At 39.3% G+C, this 13,385-nt stretch overlaps 1 protein-coding gene across 3 annotated transcripts in view; it reads left to right on the plus strand.

Annotated features, from left to right (window-relative positions):
- The window catches only part of CNKSR2 (connector enhancer of kinase suppressor of Ras 2), a 204,006-nt gene that overhangs the window by 160,989 nt on the left and 29,632 nt on the right, over positions 1-13,385 (plus strand). For all 3 annotated transcript variants that reach the window (XM_065741460.1, XM_065741461.1, XM_065741462.1), the window contains 2 exons: positions 4,221-4,321; positions 5,753-6,296. In XM_065741460.1, the coding sequence (XP_065597532.1) occupies positions 4,221-4,321; positions 5,753-6,296 (645 nt within the window). The remainder of the gene's footprint in view (positions 1-4,220; positions 4,322-5,752; positions 6,297-13,385) is intronic.

Genomic DNA, 13,385 nt, shown 5'->3' on the forward strand with positions numbered 1-13,385 from the left:
AAGGTGGTAACTAGGGTTCAAAATTAGCCATATGGTGTTCCCCTTGCCCTCCAAAATCCTGGTTATGTAACCAGCCTATGTAACAGCAGCCTTAGCCATGTCTTTCTGGCATTAGCTAAGTCTCCATCCTGGGAGACACCATGCAAAAGATTTCATTCCCCATTGAGAAGCACAGATGACTTTAGCAGACAGGTGAAAGCATCAAGAGAGTAAGATATTCTGTAATGGCAGAAGACGAACAGACATCAGAAAATGGTGTCTGCCTTAATTCATACCCTGATTTTCTTACTACAGAGCACCCTAGAGGTATCAGCCTGCTGTTGAAGAGCAGCGGCTTACAGCATTCAGATGCATTTTGATGGTAGCAATGTGGGAGGGAAGGTTTGTGGGTGTTCTGCCTTTCCCTCAGATAAGTAAGTTGTACCTGCTGCTGCCTTGTTTCTAATTATACCTTCCAGCAAATGCAGCTGCTTATCATGGGAGTGCTGCCCACATCCTGCTGTAGTCTGTTATGGTCCATACACACCACATCACTCATCATACCAGGTCCTCTGCATTCACTCAGCCCAATAGATATGCTGCACTCACTGCACCTCCAGTCATTTTCTCAGTGCCTCACCAAACCAAAATCTGCTTGGGAATCTGTATTTCCCATGCCACATTGCAATAACCATCTTGGAGGGACCTGTATATCATCCATCACTGCTTGAATAGGCCACAAAAAAACTCTGAATCTTTTAGTTTTCAGGGAAATCCTCCATGTTAGCATCCAAAGCCAAAGTGAAGCTTTTATAGAAATCAGGTTGGCAATAGAATTACAGTAATGCGGGACAGTAAAGGAAAAATTGTAAGAACAGTTATACTAACACTGCCAAAGTGCACAACCACAGACATGGTGCACCTTTATAAATCCAGATGGATGTGGAGAAATATTTGTCCTCCCTCGAAATTGCTGAATAATAGCAGATGATCCTGTTCTAAGATATGAGATCACGTGCATTCAGGCCTCATGTTGCCTATTATTAAAATGGCTCCCTATTGGAAATCATCAGTGAGACTCCACTTACCACTGAAATTATATCGAAGACACTGAGGGAGCTCTTTATTTCCACTCTAATGCCATTTACTCAAATTGATTCATCGTATGGAGGTAGGGAATGCTATATCCTCTTTGTGTTGCAGATTTGTGTTTATGGAGGGAATCAGCACCACATTCCCCTTTTGCTGCAGCGCGAAGCTTTTATGTCTCTGGTGCTTATCCTTGGCTCCCAGAACAGGGCTGTTAAACAGCTGAGCTGTGCCCCTAATTAGCAGAGACATCAAGTTAACAATGTAAAGCCTCTCTATCACTTCAAGCACTTTTGAAACTGTAGAATCTATAGAAACTGTGAAGCTGGATTTTTTCTGTATTCAGTGATTGTACCAATTGTCATCTACATATTAGATTTCACAAAAGGTCTTTTATTCCTGTTCAGTTCAGCCCCTTGCAGGAAAGCTTTATAATGCTTCTGAAACAATTCAGCAGTAGTTGTCAAACTTGTTTCAATGAAGAGTTGAACAGTTCTGAATCTAAAGTGTATAAATATATTTCAAGTGCTTTAGAGATGCACGAATCACTGAACTGTGGGTGTACTGCTGGAGAAAATGTCACATTCTGTACAGAACAGTTTTATAAATACCATCAGTTTTCCATATTAAATACAATGAACTCTAGTAATATGGCAGAGGGCTTTCTTGGATGGATAAGTTACATGTTTTCCAGTCATAGAAAGGTAGGGAAACAAAAGGACTTGCTTATCTGAAAAGTTTTAACTGAGAAATAGCAGGTCAGTTTTATCTTACTTATAACACATAGACTCCTAATTATTTTGAAAGCTTTCAAGATATGGCTAATGCTTTGAACATATTTGTTTCTGAATTGGACAAAATCTGCAGAGGGAAATATGGCAACCATTTGATACCATTACACACAGTTTAGGTAGACTGTAATGTCTCACTTGCCAAGAACAGAACATTTTTAAAAATGGATGGAGGCTATTTTCATTCATTTCACCTGAAAGTTGGCCCCTATAACTACAGACTTTTTTCTAGGCAAATACAGTAAGTTGCCAACACAATTTCCTATTTGAGGTAAGGCACCCAAAAGCACGATTATGCAGTGTTTTATGGTTTTGACAAGCAAAACTTTTTTGTATTTTCAGCCAAAATTGGAATCTGCACTGAGAATGCTAGTTTATACTTCCAGAATAAATAGAAAAGCTCCTAGGCTGCAGAAATCACAGTGAGTGAGATAGTCCTCTCATGAGAAGCAGCTCCATTAGGCTTTGCTATAATGGGAGTAAACATACTTATATGCCAATATTTGAGGTTTTCTGAGTTGCTGGAAACAAGTTTTCTTTAAACGGAGAATGACCTAACCATTTGCTCTGATGCAGTGTTTTTCTTAACCAATGATGAATCATTTGGAGATGTCTGCAGACAGGAACATTTGGAATTAGTTTTTCTTTTCTTCATTTCATTGCCATTATAAAAATTATTTATACTATTTATTTCTTACACTACTTGAAGAGAACCTCTCAGCTATAAGCTTGCATGAGGTAATTCAAGAAACCCAGAGTCCAAAAAGAAATGCTATTGCTTCTAATGAGTAAATAGATGAATACGGCTGCAGACTCCTCGAGTACCATAGTCTGAAAAGATAAAGAATTTTAGAGACAACTATTTCACAACAGTGTAATCCTAAGATATTTTTTTATTATTGTTATTATTTTAAGTCTTAAATAAGATTAGGTACAGTACATTTTAATCATGATTATACTAGTATCAAAAATCATTAAAGCCAAAATTATAAGTAATGCTAACTTGGAAAAATTCAAAATTCAACTGTTTTTTTTTGTTAGATAGTTCAGATAGTATATCTTTTTCTCCTATTAATGACAAAACAGTAAGTTACAGAGTTCACTGAACATGTAAAGTGAAAATTGTCTGTGAAAAGCGTGAATTAAACTTGTTCTGCGGTACAGAGGCTTACCCAAATACTAGAAGGTAATGCATTCAGAAACAAGTGACAACAGGAATGTTTTTATGAGTCTTACAGTGTGTAAACACCTTAAGGTTATCTATCTGGATGTGAGTCAGCAGTTAGTTTTCTTTTGTAAGCAATATTAAGATATGCTGTCTGTTTACTTAGATCCTCTTCTGTTTCAAAGGTAATTGCCGCAGAATAAATAGGAATTATCATGTACATTCTTACATGTGTTTTCCTCCTTGAGTAAGCTACCAAAAATATCATAGAATCATAGAATCATTTGAGTTGGAAGAGACCATTAAAGGTCATCTAGTCCAACTCCTGATATGAAATGGACTTGTCTAAGACTCGATATCATAAGAAAATGAAACCTCATATCCCACTAAATTTAGACAAAAATCTCTGTGTCCTTTGTACTTTCTCTCATCCATCTTTTAGAATTCTGTGCTTAAATATAAGTTGTCACATTCTTCCTTAAAAAACCACCCTTAGGTTTTTGCTTGGGTAATAGGATAGCAGCTACTTAATAATGAAGATGTTATGTGAACTTTTTCTGCGTTGTGGTAAATGCATCTTCTTTTAATCAGAAATTTAATTGAAAACCTCGAGTAACTGGTAGTGGAGAAAATGACTGTAAAAATAACACTGGTTATTCATGCATGCAATAACCACTACTTGCTTGATTTGCCAGCTAGTATTGATTAAATTTGTTAATATTATTTGCAGTCAATAAGACTCTTTGCTTTCATTTCAAAATTGCTTTCATCTTTTCTGTTCAAAAAGCACTTTCAGTAATTTCCAGCCAATATATGTACAATCATAATTATTTTGATTTAGCAAATATTTGAAAATCTGGTTATTACTGCATTAGGTGTATTCTGTATGCACGTTGTATTTATAAGGTGTATACAAGAGTTATATCAGTGGGTCACTTACAGGTTGTTGATTGATTTCTCTATGATGGGAAATCAGACTTAATTCACCCAGTAATGTTTTTAATTTTCCCTCCTTACATTAAAACATTTCCAAATTACAGCAGCTAGCATATAGAGAGTCAGCATTCAGTGATATTTTACTCTCAGAAATATCTGTGAAGGAATCTCTTGTTGTTTTCATGAAAACAATTTTTCTGGTACAGAAACATATCAAAACATGTTGGTAGCTGTTGACCCGATGTGTATGTAACTTGTAGATTACTGGAGTGAGAGTGATAAGGAGGAGGCTGACACTCCATCGACACCCAAACAAGACAGCCCACCACCCCCATATGATACATACCCACGGCCTCCTTCGGTAAGTCACCTGCAACTGCCTACTCAGGAATGGCTACACAAAATGTCACTTTGACCAACTCTTCTGATTAGAACCACGTGCTTGCAAACATTGCAATCCAGTATACTTTTTTGAGTCAGTACTGGGCTTAAGCTATTCCTTAAGTATCATGCATTGCTAGCATCAAGAGCCATCCTTGGCATTTCCATTGGTGTGTAAAAAACACATGTATCATCCCATTTGTTGTACAAACATGAATTACGTTACAGAATTCGTCCTCTTCTTAATTCATGATAGACCCCTATTCATCCATATAATTGCTCACATCCTTCTTATCATCTTCTTTGACAAAATGTAATACCCTGGTAACAGAGATTCTTCTCTAAGGTACAACATTTGTGCCAATATAAAAATGTTTTTTTGTACAGCCAACAGCAATTCTGTTGCTTGTGAAAAGGTAGGTTTAAGTATAAAAGAGAGCAAAAGGAGATCTGGTTGCTATTTCCTTCTTTAAGTAGTTGTTGGTATAAAACTAATGAGTGAACTTCTAACTTATTCTTCATTGGAAATTTTAATTTTTGTGTCTGTATATTCAGACATTATTAAAACATCTTCAATATAATTTTAAAACACACAAAAATGTTAGATGAAAACTTGAGTAAGTTTGTGGAAAGTGTTAGTGATGTTTAATTAGCAAGCAAGACTTCATTTTCCAAAGCCATAGAGCTCTGAAGCATACTGAAGCTCCGTGAACATGTTTCCAAAGTAATTCAGATGTCAATTTTAAGATAGTATTGATGGACCAAGTGTATCATAGAATCATTTCAGTTGGAAAGGGTCTCTAAAGGTCATCTAGTCCAACTCCCCTGCAACAAACAGGGACACCTACAGCTAGATCAGGGTGCTCAGAGCCCTGTTCAGCCTGACCTTGAGTGTCAGAGACATCCAACCTGCAGTGCTTCACTACCCTTATAGTAAAACAACCTTTTTCATAGTATGTAAACTATGTAAACTAAGTAAACTAAATTTCCCCTCTTTTAGTTCAAAACCATTTCCCTTTCCTATCACAAAAGACCCCCTAAAGACTCTGTTCCCTTCTTTCTTATAGCCCCTTTTTTAGATACTGAAAGGCTTCTCTGGAGCCTTGTCTTAGATCAGGTCTCCCCAAAGCCTTATTTTCAAGCTGAACAGCCCCAGCTCCCTCAGCCTGTCCTCATAGGGGAGGTATTCTGTCACTCCTGTGTCTTCCATAAAGCTATATTTTACAAAGCTTTCTGAAGAAATAATTGAGTGAGCCTCTTTTATTAATTAAGGGACATTCTAGAGGAGTATGTAGCAGTGTATGTGCAGGGTCATTACCAAACTGGGAGCCATTCATAACAACAAACAGCACATGACTGCTGCTGTGGGTGGGCCACAATCTCCACTGATCTGAAGCTTGCTCCGTTGCAGATGAGTTGCACCAGCCCTTACGTGGAGCCAAAACACAGCCGCCTCTCCTCCACAGAGACCTCCCAGTCACAGTCATCTCATGAGGAGTTTCGCCCAGAGGCATCAGGGAGTGTCACTGACTCGCCAGTGCGCAAGACAGCAAGCCAGCGACGCTCCTGGCAGGACCTCATCGAGACACCACTGACAAGCTCAGGACTCCACTACTTGCAGACGCTGCCACTGGAGGACTCGGTGTTCTCTGAGACCGCCGTGGTGTCCCCTGAGCACCGGCGGCAGTCCACTTTGCCCACCCAGAAGTGCCACCTGCAAGATCACTATGGCCCCTTCCCTCTCGTGGAGGGGGAGAGGATGCAAGTGCTGAATGGGAACGGAGGCAAGCCCCGGAGCTTCACGCTGCCACGAGACAGCGGCTTCAACCACTGCTGCCAGAGCCTTTCAGTGGGAGCCACCGATCACCATGAGGAAGTGCAGCAAAAGGAGGTGGAAGAAGAAGAGGAGGAGGAGGAGGAAGTCAAAGCAGCAGAAGAAAACCAGGAAGATAAAAGTAAGTATGGGATATTTCTGTGGCTTTTTAGCAGCCCTGTTTGTGTAATGTAGTGGTTGTTTTTCCCTTTAACTATTAAAAAGTCTTCCACCATCTCCCATATTTTACTAGGATCTCTTTGTTTTATACCTCTTTAATTGGCCATATGTATAAGGCTTAACAGTATGACAGTGTGCTGCATGATCTGTCATGAGCCCCAGATGCTTCCCCATTGGCTGGTCAGTAGCTGTGCCCTACTAGTGTTTCTCAGTCATAAATGGATGTTGCTTCCATGCTTTCTTCCCACTTGCACAGTATTCTCTCCCACTGGCACATGTATGTGTCAGGCAGGACATGCTTAATCTAGTTTCCAGCCAGCCCCTCTCTGGGTTGTAAAAAACACTCAGTAAACCCTGGAGTTGCAGGGGCAGGCTGTGACTGTGTGGTGTCCAAGGGAAGAGGTCACAGGATGGCCCAGAACCTGAAGAAATTTAAAAAACAATGTACGTTCCCCCATTCCTCACTTTGTGAGTTTTAATGACAGAAGTTCAGAAAACATTTTGAACAGAAACTAAATTAGAGTATTTATGTAACCAGCAGGGTTTAAAAAAGCACCCAAATGCTGAGTAACTGCTTCTTACATGGCATGTTGACTTCATAGATATTTGTGCTACTTGTCAAAAATAATCCAAATGAACAGAGAATGAAGGTCCCTGCTCCTCCTGAACACGTGAACGCATTTCTGTGTCTGTTTCATGCTCTGTCTTCACTGTCATTTATGGAGCTTCTTGACGTGTGTTGCTAGCAAAGTTCAGTTCATACCCAAGTTGTCGGGTCTGTCAACAAAGCCTGCATCCATGCGTTGTGGGGTTGTGCTATGATGAAGTTACTGCGGTGGCAACGAAAGTGGCAAGGACCTCTGAAGCTTTCAGGGGTGTGGTGATCTCATTGCTTCAGATTTTTCACTGTAGTAAGGAAGGATAAAAATGCTAAAGAGACAGGAAGGGGTAGTGAAAGCTTTGGATAATTAACTACCTACCTAAGTTAATTCATTGAACTTAGCACCTTTTTGAGCATTAAAGTTCATATGGACATTATTTAGCCTACATGGGAGATATCAAAGGCTTTCCATTTTCTTTTTTTGCTCAATAGATTCTAGACTGCCCAAATTCTTGTCTTGGAGAAAACAGTGATTTCTTTTGCAGATATTAAAACTGATGCCATAAAAAGGAGAAAAGGCATTATTTCAATTGCATTCATGCATTACCCTTTCCGAAAATGCCATACATTCATTAGGGTAATATCAGACTCTCACAGACTGTGAAATGAAGCTCTCCAATTAACAGGGTTAAATTTCATCAGATGGGCAGAGCATGTTGTCCTATTTTAACCTTCAATTTTGATCTTCAAATGTTTTTACTGGTAGCAATAAGAAGATTTAAATATATGTATATATTTCTTGCAGTCTCTAAAACAGGAAAAGAGCAAGGAGACTTCCCAGCAGTGCCTGTTCAGGGATCCTATTGCAGGGCCTGAGATGTCAGGTGCTTTAGACATCAACTTTTAATCCTTTAGAGTCCTGGCTGTAACATATTTTATGGTGCGCAGTACTAATAAAGGGCTTGTGTTTGGATTAGCAGGCCAGAACTTGGGCTCTCCTCCACATTTCTCTACAAATTTCCAAAAAGGGAGAAAAAAAATATAATTTTCAAGCAGTTTCCCTGTGTACACATACTTTTATTTTTCTTTAAGTGAGAAGGTTTTCATGGTTGAAGCATTAACGGGAGATTGGTTTTGAGACATTAATGACCAGCTAGACAAGTAAAGTGTTCATGGTGAGTTATTGACCATGAAATTATAAAAACAGAGAGAAAATTCTGTTTAGTCTGTTGAAAAGTTTAGGTGCCAAATTGCTTGTTGCCATGGCTACTATGTTCTGTTTGCAACACTGGCTTTTTCCAGCATGGTTACCAGTAAAAAAGGCAGAAGGGATTGCATGCAAGTGGTGCTCTGAGGTACAAAATCTCAGTTTCTGGGCTGAAAGAGACTTGCTTGTGACTGTTGAGTGTGCTGACAGGATTGGCCCCACACCTCCACTGGTCTGGGAACACAAAAACTAGCAGCTGGTGTGGAGGGGAATCCTCCACACTGGGGAGAGGTTTTAGCCTCTCCTTTAAGCTTCTTGATGTGGTATCAGACGAACCTTTTAAATGTATTCATTTGCCTCGCACGTTTGTGATCTTGACATAGTTCTAAACTCTTGGGTGACTCCACGTGTTCCTGTGTGTACGTCTGTGTTTCAGAGCTTAACCATTCCTCTTGCTGTTTGTGTGGGATGAGGAATACAGCGCCTTCGTGCTTGCTGCTGTATGAGTCAAATGTCATTGCAAAAACTTTGTTTTCTCAGGTTTTTTTTATTCTTTTCCCACTTTTAAAGCCTCCTGAGTTTCAACCAAATAGTGAAATGCAGTTCTCTGTTTTCTAATTTCTCTCCCAAAGATGTGTTCTACCACTGCACACATTAGGAGCTCTGTGCTTTCTGTTAGATGCTGTCTTCAGTTGCTATAATTTGCATGGTTCTGTTGACTTGCTACAAAACCTACACTGATTTGCAGTAGCTGAGAATCTGCTCTCTGTTAATCAATGCTCTGTGCACTAAATAAATTCTGCAAGAATGTACTGACACTGCAACTAGTTCTGCATATCAGCCCTGCTGTAATGCCTAGGATACATCACAGTAAACTAAAAATGTGTGTTGTCCTTCCCTGTGCTTATCCATCAGGACCTAACTTTTGTGTGTTCAGTTGCTTCTTTTTGTCTCATTATATCACATTAGCACTTTAAGGCTAATCTTTGGTTATTCTGTTTTCCTAAGTGACTTTTATCTCAGTCATTTAGATGTTTCATATAGACGCTGTCCTGTAATAGTCTCTTGCTTTGTAATTTAAGAGGATTCTCTTGTGAGTTGTCTGTGTTTGTCTGTGTGGTTGTTCCTGAGGCCATGAAAATGGCAAACAGCACCAAATGTGCCCTTGTGCTGTGATGCTGTGAAGCAGCTGCACAAAAAGAGTCCATGAGAGGCCTGGCTGGTGTATTGCATTTTCATGGTGCAGTTGTGAAGGACGTGTCTTTCCACGTTTGCCTCCTGCTGGCTGCGGGGAGCAGAATGAGAGAGCTGTGTGCCACATCACTGCCACCCCTTCTCCAGGCCTCACCATCATCCTCACTGTCTGTGTTTGTTTCTTGACTTAATGCCAGAGCACCTAAGATGATCTCTGCAGATGACTGTTACTTGGAAGGACTGTTGGTAGAATATCTTTCGTTTTATAGGCTTTTTTTTGGTCTGTAGGGAAGGAACATGAATGTCTCTGTGTTTAGCATTGAAGAGAAACAGCTACTAGCTCTGAAGTGTGTAACTGGTGTGGACCCACTGACCTCTCTTCATCTTCTGTGCTAACTCCTGAAACAATGCAAAAGAGCAATAGCATCAGTGGGAGACTTATTTTACACCCAGTCCAAATCTCCCCCTAGTTTAAAACCTCTTCTCCTTGTTCTGTCACCACAGACTCTGCTAAAGGGTCTGTCCTCTTCCTTCTCACAGCCTCCCTTTACATACTGAAGGGCTGCTATCAGGTCTCCCCAGAGCCTTCTCCAGGCTGAACAGACCCAGCTTTCTCAGCCAAAATACTACATTGTGAAGTATGTAACACTTCTTGCTTTTACTTCTGTGCCTTTTGGATAGGTTATCTTTTTACTTTGGCAGGGAAATGTAGGAGTTAGGATGAGTAATGCATAAAGACTGGATTGTATACACTGGAGCTGTTGCTGATTTGTGTCTCCAATTAATAGGATGGTTTGCTTTTCTGACAGCACCTTTCCATTAGACAGGATACCATTAGTGCTGTCCTGTCATCTGACCCCACCTAGTTAGTTTTATCTGTACCAATAGGCAAGGGAGAGGCCATTATGACACTATATTTTTCCCCCTGGAATTTCTCAGGTTAGTAAAGGTGTGCATGCCTGCTAGCATCTTAAATAAGCAGGGCTACGAGAAATGACAGGTCATGTTTCACATTAGAAATGTTCCTTTTGAGGCTGGCAAATTGCTCAAAATGCAGCACGCTCTGGGACACTAAGGAGGATGTTATTCTAACTTAATACATTCACCATCAGTCATGTACAAACCACAGCATTCGCCAGGGTTTGATTGCAGGGTTTTCTTCTCAACATCCTTTTGGGCAGCTCAGCCTGTGTATACTCAGACACTGAAGCAAGGAAAAGGCAACTTTTTCTGAGCTGTGTGTTTGCAACTTGGCTTTTCACTCATTATTCCAGCACAAACCATACCCCTGGCACTACTGTGTGCCCAGACTCCTCCCTGCTGAGCCAGCCAGTGCCAGCACCTAGCTAGTATCACTGCTGGGCACTCAGAATGAGTCTGGATAAAATACCACAGAATTGCATTAAGACATGTGATCTTATGCCTCTTGGTTTATACTTTAAATGGCTAGCCAGTGGGGTGTTGGTATGGGTAGCTGGTATCTCCAGAGGGAAATTTCCATCAGTGGCTTGCTGCTTCAGGCAGGAAGAAAAGTGGAAAAGCAGACAAACCAGTGGCTGACATCGGGTTACTCTCCAACCTTCTTTTCAAAGCAAATGTGCTACATAGAAAATGTGCAGTGGAACGGCTTGTACCTTCTGTACAATACCCTTTTTCTTACTTTTATCTAGACCAGTTAGTGCTTCATTCATCATAGGGTCCAATGAGACATGAGAGCTGTTATACTGAAAAATTAATGAGTTAGGAGACAGCATCATTGATAATCTAGCTTATACATCAAGCTGAATGTCTTTATCATTGCTAAGTTTTAAGTTCCATGTTTATCTGAATAGAAATTTCTGTAAGCTTACAGAGGCAGTTAAATATTTGGGAAAAAAGTCAGCCCAAATGAGAGCTGCTCAGTAATCTTCTAGCTCCTGTGTGTGCACGTTCACTGTATGCACAATGTATTATACTGCTTATTATAATAAAAAGTACACTGATATGAAAACCAACTTGGATAGACAAGTATTGAGACTAGATTTCCTGTGCATCTTCTTTCATTCAAAATTTATTATTTTTTTAATAACTTTTCTAATTCTCACAAGAAAAAGAAACTACTATACAAGTGTTTTTCTATACTAAATAAAAACAATGGGATACAAAAACTCTACATTCTGATTTTAAATTTCAATAGGAAGGGAAAAAAAAATCTGCAGTGTTTGAAAAGCAAACATTTAATCATTTATTGGGTAGAAATTCAGAAAGCCAATATGGCCTGTCAACACAAATAAAAGTCATTTTATGCCCATTAGACTTTTAAAACCCACAAACGTTCACAAACGTGCTGTTGCCACATTTAAATTTTAATTGATTTCCAGGACTCATGCTACTAAAAATGCAAAGGACAGGTGGAGTTCAGAAACAGAAATGTTAGATATTTTCCTAGTTTTATTTTTATTTTAAAAGCTTTGGGCATCACTGCCAACAAACAGAGGTCATCTGATTTTTTCTGCTTACCATACTAAAGGACATGTGATTGTTTATTCAATGGTAATATTAAAAAAAATCACTTTTTTTTTAGTGCTTGCGGATTTCCCCCTCCAATTCCAAATGAGTTTTCAGCTTAAAACATATGTTTTTTAATGACGCTATATAGCTTTTTAGAAATTATTTTCTGTACCTAATGAAAAAGTCTTTTTTATTTCAATTATCATGTACTTTCACACTAAGAAGAGAGGTTTCCTATCCTTAAATTGATACCTGCATTCATTTCAAACCTGAAAAAATAATTATTTTCATAAATCTTTTTATTGCAAGCTCTCTGAAAACTGTTCTGAAGATGCACAGAGAATTGACCACTGTAGAAAACATAAAGAAGCTGTTTTTTTCACTGGAATTTTTGCTGAATTATGATAGTTTTTCTTAGAAATTCAAGAGGCATTTGGGCCAATCTGAAAGTTTTGAAATACAGAGAAAGCATACACCTGCAGTGAATTAAGTTAGCCACTTATCGTGTGCAAGGAGAATGTTCCTTTGAAATGTATAATTTTAAAATACTTTTATTCAAACTGAAAAAAAGATGAAACTCTTTCTATAATCAAGTCAGAAGAATATGACATTCCCACCAGTAGGTCTGGGAGAACTACAGCCTTTCCAGATTATACTTATTACATCTCCACATGTTACCATCTGCTGGCTGTGGCTCTCAGGTTCTTTCAAGGCAACTGTTAAACATATGCACCCGAGAACCTGAGTCATTACTGCCTGGGAGAACATAGGAAGGATGTAGTTTTATGAGACTACTAGCATGCTGACCTTCTGTAGTGTTGCCATGTAAATGTGCTTTCTCATTTAATTACTGTCAGTTGTGGGAAGCAAGATGAGATATTAGAACCTGCAGGGATGGGGTTCTCAGTGCAAGCAGTCAGCATCTTGCTATAATCTTGGAAAAGAGATGCTAGCATAAGCAAATTGGTACAAAGCAATTTTGTTTAAATCAATTTTTATGAAAGAAGTCCTCTGGGTTCTTGGAATTAACATGAAGGCCATCACGGAAGCCTACAAAATAAATGTTGCAGTGTAATTTTCTGTGAATCTTGCTAGGTCTTAGCCTAGTATTTAGCTGAAGTTCCTCCTTTTAGCAGAAGCAGCTGCAAAGGGTCACAGATCTGAAGATCTAGTGTCCTACTTGCCAGCTGTATGCAACTTCCTTGGATATTATTGGACAACTAAAATGGCGATTAATACTTGTGTTTTAGCATCTTAATCTCTACTTAAAGCTTATTTCCTAACCCTTTCCACCTCAAGAAAGCATCATACGTAGACTAAAATCTTGGACCCTCTGAAGGCTCATGTGGAAATGTAAATACACTGTGCAAGCTTCAGATCCAGTGGGCTGGGACTGATTTTTAGGGGTTATTCAGCGTTACTCTGTACTCCAGATCTGGAGCCATTATACCTACTGCATCCATCCTTAAGTGCCCTCAGTGGTGGGCCTTCTTCATTCCCTCCAGACAATACTTTTCCTCTTTTCTGTAATGAAAAGGAATTTGTTATAGACATTAAAT

The sequence above is a fragment of the Cyrtonyx montezumae genome, unplaced genomic scaffold, assembly GCF_038088225.1.
Source record: "Cyrtonyx montezumae isolate F1298 unplaced genomic scaffold, pur_monq_1.0 scaffold_3, whole genome shotgun sequence".
In the NCBI taxonomy this organism is placed as follows: Eukaryota; Metazoa; Chordata; class Aves; order Galliformes; family Odontophoridae; genus Cyrtonyx; species Cyrtonyx montezumae.